General features: G+C 43.3%; 1 protein-coding gene across 1 annotated transcript in view; it reads right to left on the minus strand.

Annotated features, from left to right (window-relative positions):
* Window positions 1-376: 376 nt before the first annotated feature.
* The window catches only part of SLC4A11 (solute carrier family 4 member 11), a 90,155-nt gene continuing 67,832 nt past the window's right edge, over window positions 377-22,699 (minus strand). Inside the window, exons 13-21 of the mRNA XM_075709283.1 lie at window positions 21,722-21,854; window positions 21,338-21,411; window positions 16,461-16,710; window positions 15,592-15,698; window positions 14,262-14,430; window positions 11,215-11,388; window positions 6,272-6,467; window positions 3,923-4,092; window positions 377-440 (exon numbers count right to left, since the gene is read on the minus strand). Of these exons, the coding sequence (XP_075565398.1) occupies window positions 377-440; window positions 3,923-4,092; window positions 6,272-6,467; window positions 11,215-11,388; window positions 14,262-14,430; window positions 15,592-15,698; window positions 16,461-16,710; window positions 21,338-21,411; window positions 21,722-21,854 (1,337 nt within the window). The remainder of the gene's footprint in view (window positions 441-3,922; window positions 4,093-6,271; window positions 6,468-11,214; window positions 11,389-14,261; window positions 14,431-15,591; window positions 15,699-16,460; window positions 16,711-21,337; window positions 21,412-21,721; window positions 21,855-22,699) is intronic.

Here is a 22,699-nt window from a genome sequence, read left to right on the forward strand (position 1 = left end):
GGTGCATAAAAAACCCAGAGATTCCCCCCACCCCTCAAACAAGGGAACACATGACAGCTCTGAGAACGCATGTTCCAACCGTACAGACATGCTGATCTTTGGGGTTTCCAGTTTTGGGATGTGGAAAGTAGCATTTCCATAAAGCTTGCTTGCCTCACAGCTCTAAAGAGCATCAGCCTCCCAAGTCCAAGGCTGTTTTGGTCTGACACCTCAATGCTCAGTTGGTCTTTGATACTTGTGCATTACCAATGCCATATTAGAGCAGAAAGAAAGTGGTGAAAGAAAGAACTGCAGATAGATTGTTCTACGCCTCAGCAAAGCTGCCTTTCAACTCCAAAAGAGCTGTCCTCACTGCTCCATGCGTGGGGGACCCCATTTAATGCTCTGCATCCATAGCATCCAAGTACTTGGCTTCGATGATCCTGGGGAGCAGGTTATACCTAAGATTGAACCAGAGATAGCATTAGTGCCTGTTTATTGTTATATAACATTTTGTTTGTCTATCCTGAGACTCTCAGTTGAGTTTTCCGTGGCCATGCATACAACAGATTCACCCAGCTTAAGGGGAGATGAAGGGAAAGTAAAAAAAAAAAAAAACCTGCAAGCAAATACAGCATTTATAGGAATAAGAGTGCAGAGCTCTTCCTAGAAGCAGCCTCCTCATTTCAGTTGAAAAGGAAAGATATCCTCAAGGAGGAAAATCTCTTTCCTAGAGCACTCTGTCACCACAAAGTCTTAAAGGTGCCAAAAATGTACCATCTCACCTGACCCTTTACGGAAAGGGTGGTCAAGAATTGAAACAGGCTGCCTAGAGAGGTGGTGGAGTCACCATCCCTGGAAGTGTTCAAAAAATGGGTAGATGTGGCACCTGGGGACATGGTTTAGTCTAGTCTACCCTTGACTGGTTTAGAGTGGACTTGGTAGTGTAGGTTAATGGTTGGACTGGATGATCTTAAAGGTCTTTTCCAACCTAAACAATTCTAGGATTCTATGACCCACAGCTATGCTCCTGGTTTGTGCTGGGGAGGCAGGCAATAGCTTCCTGCTGCTCCAGTTTGCTAGCAGATGGGTTACTTTGCCAAGAATCACCATTTTCTTCTAGTTTCTACTTTCTTCACCATTTTGCCTACCCTTTCCCAACGCACAAACCCCATCCGATGCAGCCTTATGCTCATTACAACACTATCAATGCCAGGCGCTGAGAGCTCACAGGAGAAAACCCTCGAAGTTTACAGGGCTGGCTCAAAGACCTGCATACGAGGGTTATTTGCCTTGCACTTCCTCAGTTCTCCAAGTACCCCAGCTCACTCCTTTCAGTTCTACCACAAAGCAGCTTTAACAGACAACCCAGAAGCTTTGGTCTTTAGAGAAACACTAAGTCTATCAGCAAGACTTGAGACCATGGCAAGAGGCTAAGAAGGGCTGTGACATTCATTCCTCCAGCTGCTGGCAAGACACCATCCCTACCCAGTGTCTGGATCCTCCGTTGGATCATGGAGACAGTGATTCCCTTACTTTTGGGGTCTGGCTTTTCTATTTGTTTGCAAGAACATCCCCATGAGTTAACCTATTTGGGTGAGAAAGGCAAGGCACTAACAATATATTATGAAGTTGCTCTCATTAAATTCTACTGCATATTTAGTTTGACACTTTTCCTTGCTTAACAAGAAAGCTATTCTTCAGCTATTAAAATGAGGCGCAAAGCACCAGAAAGCCAGTTCAAGACTTGGAAAGGCCTTTTCAATAGCCATGCAAGAGATCCCAAACACCATGTACTACTGAGAAGTACCAGGATCTGCTTAGACAGACCTGTCATGAAATAAAATGCTTGAGAGCTGTGGGAGCACAGATAAGCATCACTGAGAACTTAGAAGATTCTTCCTCTCTGAGCAACCTTAACCTCAGTATTCCTCAGAGCAGAGATTAGAGCGTAACCAAAAACCAGTCATCCCAAAGTTTTGAATCGAAGCCAGGAACTGGGGATACCCAAAGAGATCACATTTTCTCCCAACAGGCTGTCCTCCACTGCAATAATGAGAAGCCATTGAAATCCATTATATTTCACATTAACACTACACCAGTGAAAAAGATGGCCCCTCACCACTGACAATGCAAATCATACATCTAATGCTGTCGGACAGATGGAAATGTGGCTTTGAGACAGAAAAGTAACATGGCTGGTTTTCTGGATGGGACACTGAGCCATGACTCACTCATCTGGGTTTGATTCTTGACTTTGACCCCTGGCTACTCTCCCATCTCCTCTTCCTCCCTTCACTTCTTTAAAACACAAAAAAAAAAGAGAGAGAAAAGATATTTCATTTCTTCTACTCTGTCTCATCTATTTAGAATGCCAAATCTTTGTGAAAAAGTCATTGTTAACTACAGAGCTCATGCATCATGGTGCTGCCTTCTCAGCTCACAAAAACTACATGAAGGCAAAAGAAATCAGAGAAAGGAAAGCCAAGGGCAAATTTCTGTACTGTGCCAGGTAGGAACATGTTCCCCTCAGCAGCAGGGCTGATTATCCAGCTACTAGAAAAAGCTGCTCTGGAAAGAGAAACGAGTTAGCAACAGAGCTACTATAAGATGACAGTATCTTATTTACTCAAAAGAAGATATATTTGCACCACTAAATTATCTAGCTTTTATTACAAAATCAGGTTCTTTGAAACAGCACTCCCTCCACATTAATATTGCTTATTACACTATGTCCAATATTTCAATGTTTGGCAAAGAGTGTCCCGTGTTTTCTTTTCTGTACTGAGCTGCTCTGTGCAGAGACTTGCAGTTCCCACAAGAGTCAATCATCCAGCACTGCACACAGTTGAAGTATTTACCAGCCACTTAACCAGTCATCCAAAGTGACGCCTGTGTGAAGGGTGGGTGAGAGAGTCTTACATAGGAACAATAATTCCAGTGTTTTCCAAGATTTTGTTTGTCTTAAAATCCAGCCCAAATAGCTCTAACCTGAACCTGTTGAAAGCCATGGTAGTTTTGACATTTGCTTTTGTTTTAGAAAGAACTGGACCCATCTTTATCACCCAAGGAAAACACTACAATAGCTGTCTTGGCAGATTATCACGTTGGTAGCCCTGAACTTTGAGATCAGACAGAAAATCTCTGAGACTGCAAGCTCAAAACCAACCAGATATCGCTGGATGCCATGCTGGCCTAAAAATTATCAAGGGGACTGGCAACAGTTCTGTTCCTTCCAAGATCTTATTATGGCTTCTCATTATATCCAAGAGATGGAGAGCATGAATGATTTAAGTGGAGAATGATGGGCAGTCACTGCTAATGAACATTAAGGATGAAATTAGTTGAGTTTCTCAATGATTCTCTCTCAAGACTGGAAAATGTTGAGGGGTCCTCCCAGTTTTAAAGATATATTTTAAGACTAAATGCAGCCAGTTTGCCCTAATGATCATTGGCAATGGCATTCAGCAGTACAGGAGGTCTGTAGGGTCACTGCAGCACTGGCTAAGAGATAAGGATTCCTCTTAGGAAAAGTTTCTAGCTCTGCTCTGAGCTCAAACCTTAGGAAATCAAATTGTAAAGCAATAAGTAACATTATCAAATACCTAGAGGGAACGCTCCGACTACAGCTTCTCGGAAGATAAGACATCTCACAAGCACTGCAAAAGGAGACTTACATGCCCCTCTGCTAGCTGGAAGAAGAGTACCTGCCAGCCCAAAACCCTTTGCACAACACCCACCATCAGTGAAATCACAGGTTCTCAGCACTATTCCTCCTTCACCAGCTGCTCAGGCATGAGAAGAGGTCACCATCACCCACTTCCAGCATCTGGCTACTCAGGAAAGTACTGGCTGCCCTTCTAGACCACTCAGACTGCCTGCAGTCCGAGCCTGAAGACAAAAGGCATGGGAGACAGGAAAAAAAGGCAGCCAAGCTTCGTACCTGATTGGGATCATCCCTATCATGATGAGCGGGAAGATCATCTTCATGTAGGGCAACGGTGACATGCCAAAGCCACAGAGGATGAGGAGCTGCAGGACCTGCAAGCCTGTGAAATAGTGGATCTTCCTCTGGGGCACTCTGCGGATGTAATGTGTCGGAGGATAAGCAGTCTGGGGAGAGAAGAATTACATGTTAAACATGCAGCAACCTGGACTTGTGGCTGCAGAATGTGGCACAGGCTTTTGAACGCAAGGGTTTTAAAGAAGTCATCGATTTATACACGGAGCGCATCAACATCAGAGTCCTTAACAGGTTCAGCAGCTAAACACAGGGTTTGTAGGGTTAAAGCAAGTGCCTTAAACCACAGCACTGGCAGCAACACATAGAAGATGACTGGGCACTAGAAACCTGGAGAAGAAAAGACACACCACACAGCTAAAATTGCCTTTGGGAACATCTGGAGTGCAGTAAAATATCTTGATAAGTGCAGCGCTGAGATTCCCCTGAGTAGGATTATCAGGGCTTTGCAGCAACACGTGAAGTGCCTGTGGGGGTGTGCATGGGGGTGATGGTAAGCAGATGCATTTGGGGTGTTGTAACTGCTGGATGGTTTCTCCACCTGAAACCCAGCTCCTCATTATTTTATAGCCTTCTGTTCTCCGCTGATCAGACTCCGTGCTTGCCCCTGGTGGTCCCATTTCTTGGCTGAACCCTCATAGGGGAAGACCAAGAGATGAGATTGGGGAGGTGTGGGAAGAAGCCGTACTCAGACTGCAGTGATTTTCTCAACTCATATAAGCTATTCATTTTTGAGAAAAAAAAAGTGACATTAATAGGCTAAATATCACTCGTGGTTTCTTTTGACAGTTACTTGCTCATGTCTGAGCACAGGCTTTGACTCACTGTCTATACATCAATGAAGAGTATGAGCGACTGTCTGCTGGCACCGATACAGACTCAATGGATTTCAGATTGTGCCATGACTCATTAAAAGGTTTCCAGAAAAGGGAGATCTCCATATTTGAGAATACTTTTAAATTTTCCAAACCAAAGCTTGAAAAATTCCATACATAATTTGTACTAAACCCAGAAGTAATATTCCACATACATCAGTAACTATTCACTCCTCGTTCAAAAATTCACGTGACAGATGTAATCTTTACCCGGATTTCAGTTTTAACCTCTGGGATGTAATATTAGAGATTAAGATAGATTAGCAGAGATGCAGAGCCAAACGTTGGGCTTATTAAGCCCTTGACCCTTGTTACACAAGGGAAGGTGAGCTGGAGACTCGCTATTGGTCCCAGGTACCACCTACACTGCAAGCTACCACCTTCTTAGCACTTGTAATAGACATAGCTTGAAAACAGATCTTCCAGATTTGGTTTCATCCCACATCAGAAGGGTTTCAGTAACGCAAGTAATTTCATCTTGAGTTTAAAATCCTACCTCATGGTATTTCACACAAGTCAAAAATGAAAGTGTAAATGAAAGCGTAAAATATAGCAAAGAAATTACCTGTTCTGAAGTTTTGTTGGGGAAATCAAAGATCACCATTCACTGACATTATGCATGTGCTTTTTAATTTTTTTTTTTTTTTTTAATTTTAAAATGCATGTACTCTGCAGCTGACAGACATCACAGTGGGTTTTTAAAACTTACACCCTACATTCAGTTAGCAACAGTTTGTGCAACAGTTTTTTTAAAAAAAACCCTTTGTTTGAATGTATTTTTGGTTTGCACTCTACACAGTTGAGGGGGTGTCTTCACTGGTAGCAGCTCTCCTGGCTCCATTCATGCACTCATTTTTGCCTTCTAGAGATAGGGGTTCAGAGCAATTCTTAGCAGCCTAAAAAGAGAAGGACTATACCCAAGACATCGCTCTGAATAAGAAAGCTCAAACACTTTTGTGGCAGGGAAATGCAGAAAGGAAAGCAATTTATGCAGAATTTGAAAGACAGACAAGATGCAGTGAAATTCTATGAACAATTCAGCTACCACCTTTTTTTAACCCAACAATAACCATGCCACTTTTGTTGTTTGACACTGCATTATTCTCCCACTCGTTTATCCGCTTTAATGGAAAAAGACTTCTCTTGCTCACATCTCAGTAGCAGCCAGGCTAAACGAGAGACCATCAAGTTTCACTCCCTCTTTGCAGAGAAAGGTGAAAGGGATATGCAAAGTGCAGGTTGGAGCTGGAAATCAGCCTCCTAAGAGCATGAGTTTTGGGGGTAACCCCATTCCCAACACCAGCAGCTTTCTGCGTGAGGTCCTAGCATAGCCAGGTGCTAAGGTTATAAATGCCATCTCCTCTGTTCCACCAGGCTGCTGCCCCAGTCTGTGTACCTGTTCTTTGAGCAGGAGAGCCACCCTTTCAAAGAGCTGGTTTCCATCGATGGACGTCAACGCAATGTAGAGGAAGAGGCCATAGAGGACCGGCTTTGGGATCCACTGGAGAGGAAAAGGAAGCAGCAGGAGCGAGAGGCCAACCAAGAAGTTTGCCACTAGACTTGTCAGCCGTGTCTCCTTCACGCTCACAATCCTGAAAGCAAGAAAACAGGGATTAGGGGAGTAGGATAACATCCCAGTATCCATGTAAGCTTATCGCTGGGGCTCACTACTCTGCGTAGGTGCAGGACACGTGCCGCTCGGGAAAGGGAAACTCATCTCCACTGCACTGAGATCAGCACTTCTGGCCCCGTGCTGACACCAAGAAGGCAGAGCTCTGCTGGATCCAGGCCAAGCACTTAATCCACAGCTCAAACAGAGCAGCTGGAAAAATGCCAAATTCCCCTTCTGCAAAGCTCCACAGATCCTACCCTGAACTAAATTGCCCTCTAAACTAATTCTGCTTAGCACATTGGGAGAAAAAAAACCCAACCAACCAAACCCAAAAAACCAGGCAAGAATCCTCTTTCTGGGCAGTAATCCTTTCCTCGATTTACCCAGTGCATATGCAATTGGCTTTTATCCAAAAGACAATTCATTGACTTCCACAGGAACTAATGAATGTCTTGTAAAAAAAAAAATCTGCACTCTCTTGACTGCGAGTCAGCATTTTTGATGTATATGAGGATCTCCTTGTTTATATGGAAGGGAAAGCCGAGAGCACTATGCAGGGAGCTAGAAATTTAATTCTACTGTGGATAACAGCAGTAGCACTGCAAATTGCCTATTACCATGCAAAACATGTAATTAATCAGTGCAAATTTTTCCAGAGCTGACAGACCACAGATAGATTTTTTTTTTTTTTTTTTAAGGGGGGAAAGAAAAGATTGACAGCAAAGTGTGCAGCAACTTTCAGAGCCTACTTAGGGCAGGTGAGAGGAGGTTGCTTTGTTTTCTTTTCACTTCAACTAAGCCTGTGAGCACCTCCTCCTAGTTTGAAAAAAAAAAAAGTACCAGAAACAATAGGAGGAAAGAAAACCCTCATCTTTCGAGACTACTTATAAATAGAGAACAGGGGGATTCTTAACATAACTCTTTTTTTTTTTTAGAAGATAAATCCACCAGTTCAGTGGATAAACTAGTGAGTAAATCCCTCTATTATCAGGAGAAATTCTTGTCCATATGCTGTTTTGGTGTCATCTAGTGGCCTCAGTCCCTGGATGTGAGAACTCATATTCCAAATTAACCTTGCACACAAAATAGACTGAAGATTAACACAAGAGCCAGCCATGAGATCTATCAAAACACATTTCCCTCTTTTACACATGCACTGCTGGGACTTTATAATCCCTTCTGTCCCAGAGAAGATTGCTTCCCAGTGTGTTCTTTCAATATTAAGTTTGAGAGTCTTGCTTATAAGTAAGGTCAGGTTGAACTTCAATTCTGTTTATACATTCAAGAGCATAATAAAGCTGTGGGGATGAAGGAGCATTACACACCTGTATTTAGAGAGAGGGAAAGGATAACAGCTTAAGGCTTGCTCTCAGGATTTGGGTAACATGGCAGAATTAACTAACATGAGCAGTCATGAGGCCCAAGGACAACAGATACCACAAACAGTACACAAAGTCCTGAGGACAACACTTGAATTCCTTGGGGAGTAATGGGGCAGAGCATACATATTATCTAGGATTACCAAGAGAGGATGCACAGAAGAGCCACAGGAGGTGTTAACCCCTAAGTAACCTCCTCCCTCCCCTGGCTAGGTTTAAACAGCAGAAACCACAGCTTTCTTCTTTCCAAAGAGATTCTGTTCAGATCTTCTTGCAAGTCTCCTATATCAAGAGGTCCCTGCCAATGCCTCGAGAAGCCAAGGGAGAGTAGAGCCCTTCTCTCACTCTTATCTGCAGACTGCTCTTGCCAGCTCTGGAAGAACTGGGACATCATCTAGGTGGACACAGTTTGTCATCCTTTTCACTGCCTCCAGGTCTAGATAACCACAGAACAGAAGTCTTGGAGATGACAGAGCCAAGTAAGCTTAAAGTGCAACTGTGCAAGCTAATTGACAGTAATTTGATAGTCCTATAAGGAGTGGTCAGACTACTTCAGAGCTACCAGAACCACTACAAGCCTCTCAAGTGGCCCAATAAAGCAGGAATGAAAGGATGCACTAGCCGATTTAGCCTCATCCAGGTACAGCAAGAGTTCCCCTGGCTACGTCATTGGGCAAGCTACAGAGGAAGCATTTCTGCTATTTCAGGCAAAGATCTAATCCACTGCTGGGAATGCTCGTGACCTGCAAGCATCAGTCTGAGCACACACAAGCCTGCTGCTGGGTTCCTTGCAAGTGAAGTCATGCAAACCAAAGAGCTCAGGATCAAAATTAGATATGAAGCCACCACATTTCAATCAGATGCAAGTCTGCAAGTACAAGAACAGCTCAGAGTAGCAGTCCTTTGGTAATGGATTTTTGAAGTTCATGAAGTTTTCTGCCTGTCATCTCTTGGGGATGCAGCAATCACAAACTGAAGAGTCTTTGATCACATGCAAGATGTACTGCAACTACTACTGTCAGCTCCTGCTAATGCCACTTACTAGTTTGGAATTTCTGATAAGGACATAGTTAAAATTGCTTATAATTGACCAAACAATATCTTTAAAACTGAAATTCCCCAGCTTCAACTTGGTCTCTTGCCAATTCTAGCACCTTTCTTATTTCCAGGGTAAGGACATCAAGAACAGTCACATTAAGTCAATAGAAGAAATCCAGTAATTTGCATGTGTTCAGAATCTGGTTTGGCCCTTGAGGAAACAGCTCCAGAAAGCCTGTGCTGCAATGGAAATTAAGTAATTAATGGAGATTAAGGCATAATCCAGGCTCATTTCCCCAGAATCCTTTAAATACAGCTAGCACAAGACTAGCTATTCCCAGCCTCCTCCATACGAGTAATGAGAGCCTATTTGGAGATTGCCACATGAAACTCAAGTGGTTACTCTACAAGGGAGAAGAAAATTTTGCTTTCATTGTGACATCTTTGTTGTTGTTTATATCATCGCCCTCACAGAGCTTTGATTTGAGTGCAGGAAAGGAGCCTGCCAAGGGAGCTAGTGCTGAAAGAACTCCTGATTTTCTATCTGAGCTTCAGTACATTTTTTTTTTCAGCAGAGCTTGCTAACAGGAGGAAGGAAAAAAAAAAAGACAACATTGCTTGGAGCCTCCTGTTTATAGCTCAGTGCTTTGCAGAGAACAAAAAGCTTCAGTCTCAAAGGGAGTTCAAATAACCAGGAAATCCTCGTTCCCTTCTTCACTCCCAATATCCAGTTCACAGTGCTTATTTACATACCGATTTGCCTCTGGCAGAGGAAGAGCAGTGCCATGAGGGAACACACTTAGCGAGATCAGGGCATCCCTCAGTCTTTAAGGATAATCACTGGAGCCATATCTAGGTTAGTATGGCTGAAGAGGGATCTCCCATGCTCTTTTAGGGGGTGAAGGAGCAGAGGATAAGGGCAGAAGGTGGTCCTTAATTCAGGCAGGGAACTGGACTTTGTCAGGGAGAAGCCAGAGTGAGGAATAAAGACAGTGGGCGGCAAAACAGGAAAAAAGCCACCACGTATTAAAATTGACAACAGAAGACATGGGAGGGAGGCTTGGCATATGGGTTTCAAAGTGTAAATTCTGCATCCCAAAGAAATGGAGAGCAGAGGTATCCCAGAGTAGATCATAGACATCAGGAGCAAGGGCATGGATTAAAACCCTACAGAACCCAAATTACAAAGTTGCTTTTTTTGAAATAGTGGTTAGCATTTATTCAAGACAGATATAGTTGTGGGAACAACTAATACCAACACATACTAATGGGACTAACAAGCCCAAGGGACTGGTTTCCTAGGAAAGGTCTGTAGAGTTGTTGCAGGGAGCAGCAGGACTCGGCAATTTCCAGATACGGAAGGTGAAATCTGTCCATCACTGACCCAAAAAGCAGCTGTGCCAGGCCGGGCTGGGCCAACTGGCACCAAGAACAGTGTGAAGGTGAAACTGAAATTAAAAGACAGACCCACTCCATCCCCCAAAGTGAATGACCACTTAGCGTCACTTTTGATAAGTGGCAACTCTGAAAATGGAAACCAAGACAGGATAATTAAAACTAAAGGCATGTGAGTGGAAATTACCACTTCTGAGGTAAAAGCACTCAACTGTAACTTATGGAGATCAAACAGACCAGATAATCTCTATTCTGGAGCAGGTTTCATGAGAAATTAGGTTTTTAATTTTTTTAAAACAGGTCTCTTATTATGGGTGTGTTGGACAACTCAGAACAGGAAAAAAGCTGGTCTTAAATAGCAATCCATGACCTGGGCATGGCTTCACAGCTGCCAAGAGAATTTAATAAGCATCTCGCCTTCCTGAAACGTGGCAGAAGATGCTATGGGAGCTCTGAAATAATGCTGCATTTTTCCTACCCTTCGTAATAACCACCAGACAGGTTCCAGGCAATGAATCAGACTGGATTTTTTCTGGTGAAGACATCTGGAAAGATCTGGCCAAAGCATCCCCTCAGGTTTCCACAAGGGTAAGCGTGAAAGAGGCCTTGGCCGACTCTTCCAGAGAAGAATTTGCACCGGAGCGGGTGGAGTTCCTGCAGGCTGCCGCCAGTCACTGATGAGAGCATAAATCTGTCTCTGTCCTAAAACAAGCACTTTAGTGAAGGGGGATGAAGCAGGGTCACAGGCCATGCTGAGGTGGCTTCATTTAGTCTCTCCCCCCTCCACCTTCAATATCTTGCAGGTCTTCTTGAAGACCGCTAATTCCCCAACCACATAACCCACTGTACCCAAAGGATTGGTTTCATTTGTGGTTTCCTAAAGAGATCCAAGACAGCTTTGCGGTTCCTACTTACGTCTCATAGATGTGTCCATTTTCAACCCTCTCCTCCACGTAGGCCAGGGCACGGACGTGCATTGGGGAGTGAGGGAAGGCAGCATGGATCCACGGGAGGCCGAACACGGACAGCCCCGTGTTAATCAGCGCAACGAGAAGGAGGTCCCAGTGATAGGCCGTTCCCTTCACCAACCTGAAACAAAGGTTTTGCGGACAGCAGTTACACCCAGTGCAAACTGTAACAGGCTGCTCTTGCTGAACACTAAAGTGCACTTCCATGCACAGAGCGATCTCACACTCCTCCTGCTTTACAGCCTGTGTTACGTGAACATGAAAGGTCATGAAACTTGATAGTTTGCTCCCAAAGCAGTCATCTCCTAGAAAGGACAATGCTAAGCAGAAAGACAACCCACTAAAATAGCAGCCCATGAAAATTTCAGCAGTGTTTTGCTGCCACATTTACTGCAGAGTCCACTCAAAGCACACACGTTTATCTGCTAGCAGAGTCCATGTGGGGAGTGGCTAGAAACCTGGGCACGGGTTGCCAAACTACTGACACTGAAGTTTCCCACCTGTCCTGTTTTTAACCCTGATCTCCCTCCTTCCCCATGGACAGAACATGTGCTCAGTATGCTGCAGTAATCCCCTAATTATGTAATTGCTACTGCACGATAAGAAAATGGGACACGAATTCATTAAGCTTCAGCTCCTCCTTAGTAGTCAACCAAGGAGATATGCTCCTAACTTTGGTGAATGCAGGGTAGCCTCCCCATTTTGTATATTAGGGGAGGGGGAAACTGGCAGCCTTCACACCAAGGAAGCTGACCGCTGTGCATTCCCACTGCTAACACTGAACTCGCATCTAGTTTAACCTTGCCATTTTTTGCAAGGTCTGCCCCTTTCCTGAACATACCCATCTGGTACTGACTGCTTAGATGCCATAAGTAAAGTCTAGAAAAAGGCTGGGGAAGGATTCAGCTCTCAGACTTTGATACCTAACTTAAAAGCCTATAGCTGTGTTTCTGCCTGGGCACCAGAGCATACAGCAGTTGTCACCCTGACACAACACAAGGGATCAGCCAAATTGCAATCCAGGCACCATCAACTGGAAAGGGAGCACCATTTAGGTGTCTTAATGCTACCCAAGCAAGCTCCATTCAATACCTAAGCAGAGACTTGGAGCCAACCAAGATGCTCTAGGACATGAGGTGCATGGAGCTAGTAGACATGACCCAGCACATGAAGATGTGTCCATCTCATTAATGTCCATCTCAAAGAGCAGCAGATGCCATTGTTTGGGCAGCAGAAATCTTGGGTGGGGTTCAGTTTTGGAACAAAAGGCTTGTCTCACTGGGAGTGCTCACCTCCATTGACTGAGGCGGCCACGGGGTGACTAGGTCAGGTAGATGTCTACATTGCAATGCTTCTGAAGCTGGAAGGTGCTGGCAGGAAGGGTGGGATTGTAAACACATTTCCTGTGTTGGCTCACACTTCGAAAGCACAGCCCCTGCTCGTGTGCTGCTTTCTCAGAGCAAGAGGCATCACCAGCATCCCCAGGGCTATTGTTTGATTGTCCTGTCTGACCTTTTCAGAGGCCTTTCTACATACAAATGCCACGCATCTACAGCGGCATCATTTTAGTCCCCTTGGGACACCGTTTGGTCTCAGCAGCCTTGCAGCACTGTGTGTGGTATACACCTGCTTTGACCAACGGATAGGCTCCACTGAGCTTGTCTAGCTCAACACACATACAAAGATCTAGATGCCTTATTCTAGGTTATCCTCACACAGCCCAACCAGGCCAGTATTCCTTGGACTGTCCCATCAGCTTGCTGTGATTATTCTTTACCAGAGCACATTAGTGTACTTTCAGGCAAGCATCATCTTTTCTCTGTTTCTTCTACACGAGGAAATCACTACATCTGCTAAGACATCAAACAGCACATTCTCCATTTGGCTGGTAGACAGCAGTATTTTTATTCTGTGATGGTACCACAAACAGAAGGTGTCAAGTCCTAGTTTTTCCATCTCCAAAAGACCTTGCCCTGATACCTGATCAAGCATAAGCTCAGCCCTGTAGCAAGGCATTACGAAAAACACTATGAAGAACTCCAAAGAGTATTTTACATTCCCTTAAAAACACCCTAGTAGAAAATACCAAAAGTTTAGAAGAACTCATATTAGGAAAAAGATGACCCACTTACGTCACAGATTTATGCAACACTTTACTTAAAGGGAAATAAGAAAGATAAGAGGAAAAATCGAGTGGTCAAAGAAAACCAAATTAGTATAACTGAATTTGAACTTGTCTTCTCCCCCTTAATTCAGTGTCACTCCGGCTACAACATGGAGAATGCTAATGTATGTTATGCAAGGAGAGAACCCTCCCACACATTACATTAGCAAGAAATCCTCTGAGATACGGTGGTTTCCCTGGAAAAAGTCATACACGTTCATTCTTGATACCATATCTGATTGCAGCTGGCACAAAAACAGAGGGAATCTTTTAATAGTGCAGCATCTCGACAAGTTTGCACATAAATCAGACCTATCAGACACATTAGACATACTGTTTTACATCACTTCCACTTTTTCAATTGGAAACTAACAGCTCCAAAGACTTTTTTTCTGATGCTCAACTGCAGCATACCATGCTAGGATATTTGTTCAGGTCATTGACTTTTCATTTTCAAAAAAATTCTCTATACTGCAAGAGCAGTGCAAGTGTCCATATGGGTCAGACACTCCCTAAATATCTGGAGGTACATCCACAGATCTCAAACCATAAAAGATATCTACGTAACATTCACATATGGGCAAAGAAGAAACAGGCTGAGTTGATGAGCTCATTGATGTTTTGCATTTTTGACTCACTGCTGCAACACTGGGTTTTGCGGATGGTGAGGAGTTAAGCAGTAGAGTTACTTTCATCTGTGACAACAGAAGTTCTGAAGAACACATCCTGAATATCTTTTCTGATATTCACACAAGCTTTGGACAAGCAGTGCTGGAAAAAGACTCAAGGATGTATCCCCCCAAGACGAAGCGGAGTACTAAAAGCGTTACCTGTTCTCCGGTGCATTTGTGAGCGACGCCACGATGTTCTGCTCTATGAAGAAGAGCATTGACAGGAGGAACCCCAGCCCCATGGCGCTCATCACTGACCCAATGGAGAGGGACTGGACTGGGGCCAGCACAAACAAGCTCTCAGATGGGTTGTAGTTAAATTTGGACACTGGAAAGAGGAGGGGAATGATGTTAGGAGGCACCTTCTTGTCCAACCATCCACATGAACTCAAGTAATGTTTCCCCACAGTTCGTGGTGTGGGTAAAACAACACAGCAAACCAAGCGCGATGCCCTGGCATGTGGGAGCCAGAAGGCCATAGAAGATGGGCTCATCTGGCTGTTTCAGTTTATTTTTTCCTCCATCCTCTTAGAACTTGGCTGCCATCCTGATCTGACAGATTACTGCTAGTTCTAGTGAGGCATTACATGTACTTGAGTAAAACAAAAGAGGGAAACTTATTTTCCACAGATGCGAGGCATTTTTAGATTAGAAAACCTTACTTCTAACTAGCAGTATACTCCTCCTGCTCAGTTAATCAACTGACAGAGGCAGTTTAAAACTTCCTCATATCCAACAAGCTGTGCAAGGCATTTTAGTATAAAAATGCTTCGAACTTTCCTGCCATTGGAAGAAATCCATGACTAGGGATAAATCACACATGGCCACACATCAATCCAACTGGATGGAATGGTCATCACAGAAAAAAGCCATTTCTTATTTGTTTCCATACATTTCCTCACATCACCCACTCACGTCACCACAGGACAATGCAATTCCTGTCCCCATTATCGCTTCCTGATATGGAAAAGCTGATCTATTTGGCCAATGAATGGTGTCTCATTTTTAGATTTCCTTGTGTAACTTAGAACTGCCCAGATGCTCCACACTGTGTCACCTAAATTAGGAAAACGTAAACTGGAGACAAAGAGGATAGACTGGGATCATCAGCTCTACGTCTGTATGACTGGCAACAACCCTTCCTGCCTGCTAATTACTCTGCCCTTTGTTCTTTGCCAGAAATTGTTGACCCTCTTTATTATAAGATACACATATTTTAAATTACATTGAAGTTGAAAGACACACTGGAATAATTTATCTAGAGAAAAAAACTTCACCCTGCCTTGTTTGATTAGGGTTTTGAATGAATTAAACTTAATATTGAGGAAATCTGAGGTCTTGGGTGGGGGGGGTGGGGAAGTACATGTAGTATTTGTGAAATAAGGACTTTGCTATTTTGTACCAAAACCTTCCTGGGATTTCATTTCTCTTTTCCCTACACCCTAAATAGCTTCCCCCAGCATTTCAGAGAATAGAAATATAAACTTACTTTCTATTTCCTTGAAGATATACGAACCCACAACAGAGAAAGTCAATACTGAAATCGGTAAGGCACAGTCGGACAGAATTTCACGTACTCTCGCATGCAAATATGGGCTGCAATTTAAAGACAAAGAATTTCCATCAACATCATACTGTAGTGACAATTTCTCAATCCAGATACTGTTAATGCTTTAGTAAGTGAAAATTCAGTCCAATCTTGCAATTCTAAAGAGATATTTGGAGTGAAGAATTAGCCTTTAATTCAGCCTTAAATCCTCTGGAACCTATGTGGCCTTTGAAGGTTGATGAATGCATAAGCAAAACCCATAAAGAAACAAGAAACTAAGATGCAAGCTAGAAAAAAGTCTTCCAAGCACCAATTTGTGTCTCATTTCCATTTTTTAGTTTAATTGCTTGCTCAGGCGTTTCAAATGAAGAGTTTTAAGGGCAATGTGAGTTAAACCCAAATTAGAGCTGGGCATTTGACTCCCAACAGTCACTAAAGGTACACTCCCAGTAGATCTTCCAGCACTATCAGGGATTTTTGCCCCCAACATGGTTCAATGCCTTTTTGGGGGGAGTTACAGGAGTTCCAACATGAAATACATTGTTCACCCAAAGCTTTCTAAAAAGGCACTTGCAACGCCAAACCAAATACGAAAAGGCATCGTCCAGCGACCGAACAGTTTGTTCTGCTGCTAACTTTTTCCAGGTGGCCAGCCAAGTTCATCTCTGGCTTTGGCTTCCACCACCACTAATGGAAGAGTTCCATCTGATTTTTCTGGGTTACAAAATTGAAGATCTAAACCATTAGCGATTCCTCACAGGTAATATGAAATAATCAGTAGTCTGAGCTCTAAGACTGAAGGAACTCACCTTTTCTTAAACTGATAGAGCGTATGACCAAGCCAAAGGGTACCCAACATCAACATGAGACTAAGGACGGCAGTTTCACGTCCATAATGCACATCATGCGTGCCTGTTTGATTCTCTAAGGACATGGATCTGCTCACTGATGAGTTCATCAAGAAGGTGGTATTGATGCCGAGGCTTGGAATAGCATCAGTTCGTGCTTTTTCCAAGTAACTGTCTCCTGTGCGCCCATGGTAGTAATATTTCTTAAAAACTGTACAAACAACCAACAGGCAAGCATTAGGATAGGTTTGTGACAATCAAAGCAAGTAAAATAAAGTGGTTCGTTCTTGCTTGATCATGCAGTATTAACATTATGGTTCACCAGGTTTATAGCTCTACCCCCTCAAACCAGTGAAAAGAAATCAGGAGAGCTGCTTCTCTTATAAAAAGACAGTGCTTTACAAATTTATTTTTCACTTGTTTTAACAGGTAAAAGTTGATCTAAAGCAACATGTTTGAACTGTAAGGACTTCCAGTGCTAATCATTTATGTGATTTTGTTCCTAGCATTGGAATCACTGCTCTTAAATATATATACACACATATATAAATACACCTACTTTCTGCAGCCTGGTAAACAAATTCCATCAGGATCTCTGAAAAAATTAAGAGCAGCCAGGCTGCACAGATCCTTACGTGGACTACAAAATGTACAGTAATTACTTTTCTTCCAAGGCTGGTTCAGATTTTAAAGATAAGTGTTGATGATATGCAAAACCTGGCAGAATGTTTAAATTTACAGTGCAAATTGAAGTAGTTACAGAGCACCTGAAGGAAACCTGTACAAGTGAAACACCCAGTAATGCCTCTGGAACTGTCCATAAATGTATTAGGTTACCTCAGAGGCATTTATAGAAGTAATTAACAGTTGCAAATACACTTTTACTCTTGAGCATTCAGGCAGCTGAGTTCCCATTTCTATGGCATTGGCTGGCTTCAGGCATATAAACATGGCGCTGGGATGATTTCACCTCTTTTGGGAACAAGATCCTGAGGTGCCACAAGGAGCAAGTCAAACCAGAAGACGGGAGTTGGGCGTTGCAGCCTTGATCCTCCCACATTATGTGATCAGATGACAGCAGACAGCACCCGCTTGCCCCCAAACCAATAGGAAGATACAGGAGGATGGAAAGCACCATGTCAGAGCTTTGCAGTTCCTCTACCTTTCTTTGCTTTAGTCAAAATACCCGTTCAGGCTTTGCATAAGGAAACCTCAAAAGTTTAGGGCAAGACCATCATCTTTAAGCAAAAATACAACAATCTGAAGCTGAGGCTATAATGCTTCTCACAACATTTCCCCCCACCCCCAAATAATAATCAAGTTTCTGAAAACCCCAAGCACCTCGGCTTTCCCATCTGCAGCAGCTACAGGGAAAACAGGCAAAACAAACTGTAATTCTAAACATTTGGAAACAAGCAAAACAAATTGTAAACATTCTTGCAAAGCGTAATTGGTATTTGCAACCACCCTGAATTTTGGCCGAAGCACAGTGTGTTGTTGCTGGTCTGGAGCTCACCACAACATAAAGCGTCCCATGTTTAGCTATGCTGCCATTTTAACAGTGGTAATAACAGTTCTTGTACCACCTTTATGTTTTAAAAGGAGTCCGGGCATTCGACAAATGGATGGGGTCAATAGGGCATGAAGGTCACAAGAGAAAAGACTGGTTACTTCACATTCAATACTTCTGTATATAAATTTAAAGATCATAGAAGGTTTACAGGTCAAGATTTAACCTTTCAATTTGCTCTCAGCAGCAGCCAGAAATGAGGAGATCATTGCACTTTTAAAGCACCATATCGCGTGCTACGGAAGAGACTCTGCTATCATTTCCTCCCTCCATCCTCACAGCTGTGTCCAGCCCAGGCAGGACACCCACGCCTGCTTTGCAAACAGGTAAACTGAGGCACAGAGCACTGCTGTGACCCGCACACCAGCACAGAACAGGTTGTTGGAGAATTTGCAGTTTCCGGCTCTGAACGTTAAAGGACACTTTTGTCATAACAAAAGTGATTATGGCAGTATTTCCTGGGGATTAACAGCTGGCCAGAACTAAAAGCCTGTTCATCATCTCAGCTGACCCCAAGCGTTATTAAGTCCTAGAGACATGCACAATTAACGAACATATGATAAACCGGCAGCACATGCAACACGGCAGCTACGCAGAATGTATTTGCATACCTCCGTATTTAGATTTAGACTCAAACGAATGAAACAAGGTAGGTTTTGGGGGGGGGGGGGGGGGGGGGGGTGTCTTGTGGATTTTCTCAACTTCCCACACTTGGCTATATTGCAACAATACATTTAGGGCTGAGCACATCTTTGGCACACTGCGTTCAGGCTGACTACTCGTATGTACATTACCTCTCAGGCTGCAATTCAATGTGCAGCCACCTCAAAACCAGGTAGGATTGCTCCACTCAATCCTGGATATAGGGGAAGAAACTTTGACTTTTGTATTTTAGTTAAAGCAACAGGAACAAGTCAAGATGACTAGTGGAGGCCTTTCTCCTGCAGCACAGACTTGCTATAAAGTATTTGATTCCTGCAGATTTATAGTTTGTTTTTATAACAGAGCTAAGTGAACCTTGTTGCCCACATTCAGAGAGCGCAGCAAAGCAGGTGGTGCCCTCGCTGAAACAGAGCCATTCTCAAGCCTACTGAGCACTCAAGTTCCCTCCAACAACATTAACTGGCTTTGTTTGCTTCGGCCAGTTCACCACCATTTCCTGCAGAGTGCAGATGTCAAGATCAAACAAACACAGCTTCAGTGGCTGGGCCACATGGCAAAAACAAAGTGTCACTGGGATAGCGTGAATGCACATGGCTTGATTCCTCTGTACAGTATCACATCCCTCCCCCCTTCTTTCCTGCACTTCTATGAGTACCTTGCAAAAAAAAAAAAAAAAAAAAATCAAGGCTATGAACAGACTGAGGAAAACATATCTGAGCAAGAGCAGCATTATCCCCTGACACTCAGGAAGCCCAAAGTCGCTGTCAGCTGGCTAGCCATTACCAGGACACATTTAACAGCATGGAGATGGTACCTGCTTAACTGCTCCACCGAAGTTTTGAGTGGGAGGGGGAGATGGCAGCAGCAACCATCACCTCCTGCTACAAAACAGGAGTGGAAGGAGAAAGACGAGCACATGCCCATGAGCTGCACTGGTGTCATGTATTTAAATATGAGCACTGAGAGGGTTAAGGATATAGAGTCTGTGCCTGCCAGCACCGGTGCCCTTCTACATCTGGGAACATGGCTGGACCTGGGGTCCCATCTGTTCATGCACTGAACACTCCCAGATGCAGCTCAAGCCAGCGTGAGCTAGCAAATGAATATTGGTTTGATTTTATTACTGTTGTTCCTGTAAGCTCAGCCCTTCCCAAGAGGAAGGGAAAGTTACACAAATTCACTAATTCCACTAATTAACTTCCAGGATCCTCTCCTGTCCCCACTGCAATACTCTGAGGTACTGCACATTCCTGAAAGTCTGGCAGCTGAGATCAATGGATGCTTTCTGTACCTTTAACCTCCACCTCACTCCCCTGCAATGGGAAATCAGCTCTCTACTACAGAAACACTGTGAACATTTGCATTTACTAATTTTTACAGAGCAGTTGAATATTCTGTTAAGGAACACCTTAGAGCCACAGTGAGACTGCCTAATACCTCCAGAACAGGGTACTAACCACACACATTAAGCAAAGCTCATGGCTACACAGTGAGCAAGGAGAAAGCAAAGTATCCCAGAACAGCTTCTCCTTCACCAAGCTTTGTCTAAGCATGATATTTGAAAGATGCAGGTGTTCTGCAGAGACAAAAAACCTCTGATTGCACAATCAAAGCATTTGCCCAAGAAGCCAAATTAAGGATTGCCAATGAAGTGAGGAAGTATCTCACTCGAAAATTGCTTTGCAGTGTCAAACCTGCTCTTTGAAGGTTTTCTCCTTGCATGCAAGATACCATAATGAGCCAAGCCTGAGAATCTTGAAAACAAGGGATGTGCTCAGTGTGCTTAGGTATGTCCTGAAGGATTTCAAAGAATAGCCCAAACTTGGGGCTGTTGGATAACAGGTCATAAAAACTAAGGAATGCAGACTTGGCCAGCTGCTCACTGGGATGAACAGAAAGGTTGCCATTCACATAGTATTTCTGCTAACATCTTTCACCTTTACAAACACCTCCTGCCAATTGTGATCAGGAGAAAGAAAGGTGCCAGGGAAATTTGTTAAACCCCAAGGCTGCTCATGGATACTCGAAGCCTAGAACTCAACCCAGAAGCCTAGAACTCAACCCAGAAGCCTAGAACTCAACCCAGAAGCCAGGACCAAGTGGCTGGAAAGGGCAGAATAGCTTTAGGAGCATGCTGGAAAGCACTGCAGTCCTTACATTGCCATTAAAGATGAGCCCCAGAGCTCATGTAAGAATGGGCAATCTCAGCCCATCTTTCAACCTCCCTCCTTGTAGTTTTAATAATGTGCAAGGAAAGATGTCTAGGTGCACTGCATTTAAATAATTGGACTTTTTTTTTTTTTTGCCAGGACCAAAGACACTGGTATCGGGGGAAGACAGCAACATTAATATTTTTTTTTTCATTTTAAGTTAAGACACTATTTCTCTCTCAGCTAACTGAAATCTAAGCTAACAGAAATTCTGCATATCCAGGTAAACTGCTGACACAGGGCTGCTTCAATCTCACACACTTTTTTTTTTCCCCTGAAGACCCTGAATGAACATGGCAACAAGCAAATATCACACATATTTGCAGCCTTGTATCTCCCTTTGACAAGAAAGCAAAGCAGAGATCTGCACCAAAAAACGTTGTTGCAAGGCTTACCTTTAATAATACCTTTGAAGGCATCAAGCACAAATGTGATGGATATAAAAAGTGCAATTATTTCTTCTGTTGACCTGTGGAAAAATCCCAGGAATTAATATAGCCATTAGCAGAGTCTGCATTCAACTCCATTCAAAGGAAAATCAGCATATTCATGCATTTACATGAAAATATACCAATTTTAGCTAGACTCCAACTCAAGAAACAAACCCCAGTGAATCTTTAAAAGCTTCTTTCAAGCTAGAACAATAAGCTGAAATGATACTAGCCTCATCTCGCAAAATACATTTGGCTGCAAGTTTGTAATTAAGTAGCTTGTGGAATGTATAATTTTTCCATTTGCTGAATAATCCGATCAAAATATGACTTCTTGAAAATAGCTACCTTTTAAAGAGCTTCATCAGAAGACTGAAATTAAAGAGGGAGTACATCACAAGGAAAAAGCTGTTCCACAGTCCAATCCAGGCATAGAAAGCACTGAAATCCAAGTTGTAGTCATCACAGATTCCTCGGATGACTGTAAAAATGAAGCATTCATGTGTCAGATTAAACTTTTGTCATTACCACCCTGTGATTCCCATCTGCTTGATGGCAAAAAGAACCAATTTCAGGACTTCTCCCAAACGCACTTATCGCAGATACCGTTAAACCCCTGTTCTTACACTCCTGGATGAACGCTGGATCAACCCAAACTGTTCTCCCCTTCCCCACTCCCTTCCTCAACTAGAAATAGGGAGAAGCACTTGAAAAAATATTCTCCCACACTGCTCAAAGCATCTTTCCTAGGAATCAAGGCCACAGAAATCAGCCCTTGGAATGTGCTCTCGCTGACATTTCAGGATGCTGTTGAGCAAGGGATCTCACACATGCTTTTGCACCATGTTTACTCAGTCCCTGCATTGTGGGCAAAGCCTCATGTCTTAAAGCCTTCAAGCAAGTCACAGCCTATCTGATTGTTCTGATAGATACTGAGCTTGCTCCTTTACACCTCTGGCTCAGTAATATCAGCTTGCAGCCGTAACTAGAAAGCTATTGGTCACACTTTAAAAGACCAATTAAAAAAAAACAAACCAAAACAAAACCCCCCTTTGTCTCAGGCTCTTATCCTCAAGTTGGTTAAATGCAGCCACATGAGAAAACCATCAGGTGAAAAAGATTTCTTCCTTGAAGCAGAAGAAATGTTTATTTTCATGAAATGTTTTTTTCTATGCAATACAATTCCGTTAGAAACCAACTTTAACTAAACCAGAATCAAATTCCTCCCCTCTCCCTCAGCACCAGCAGCAGTCCTTTCATATTGATTTACTAAACAAATGCAACTAAAGCTCTAACAGGACCGCAAGGTTCTCCTACAAAGTCACA

Source organism: Pelecanus crispus, chromosome 4 (genome assembly GCF_030463565.1).
Source record: "Pelecanus crispus isolate bPelCri1 chromosome 4, bPelCri1.pri, whole genome shotgun sequence".
NCBI lineage: Eukaryota > Metazoa > Chordata > Aves > Pelecaniformes > Pelecanidae > Pelecanus > Pelecanus crispus.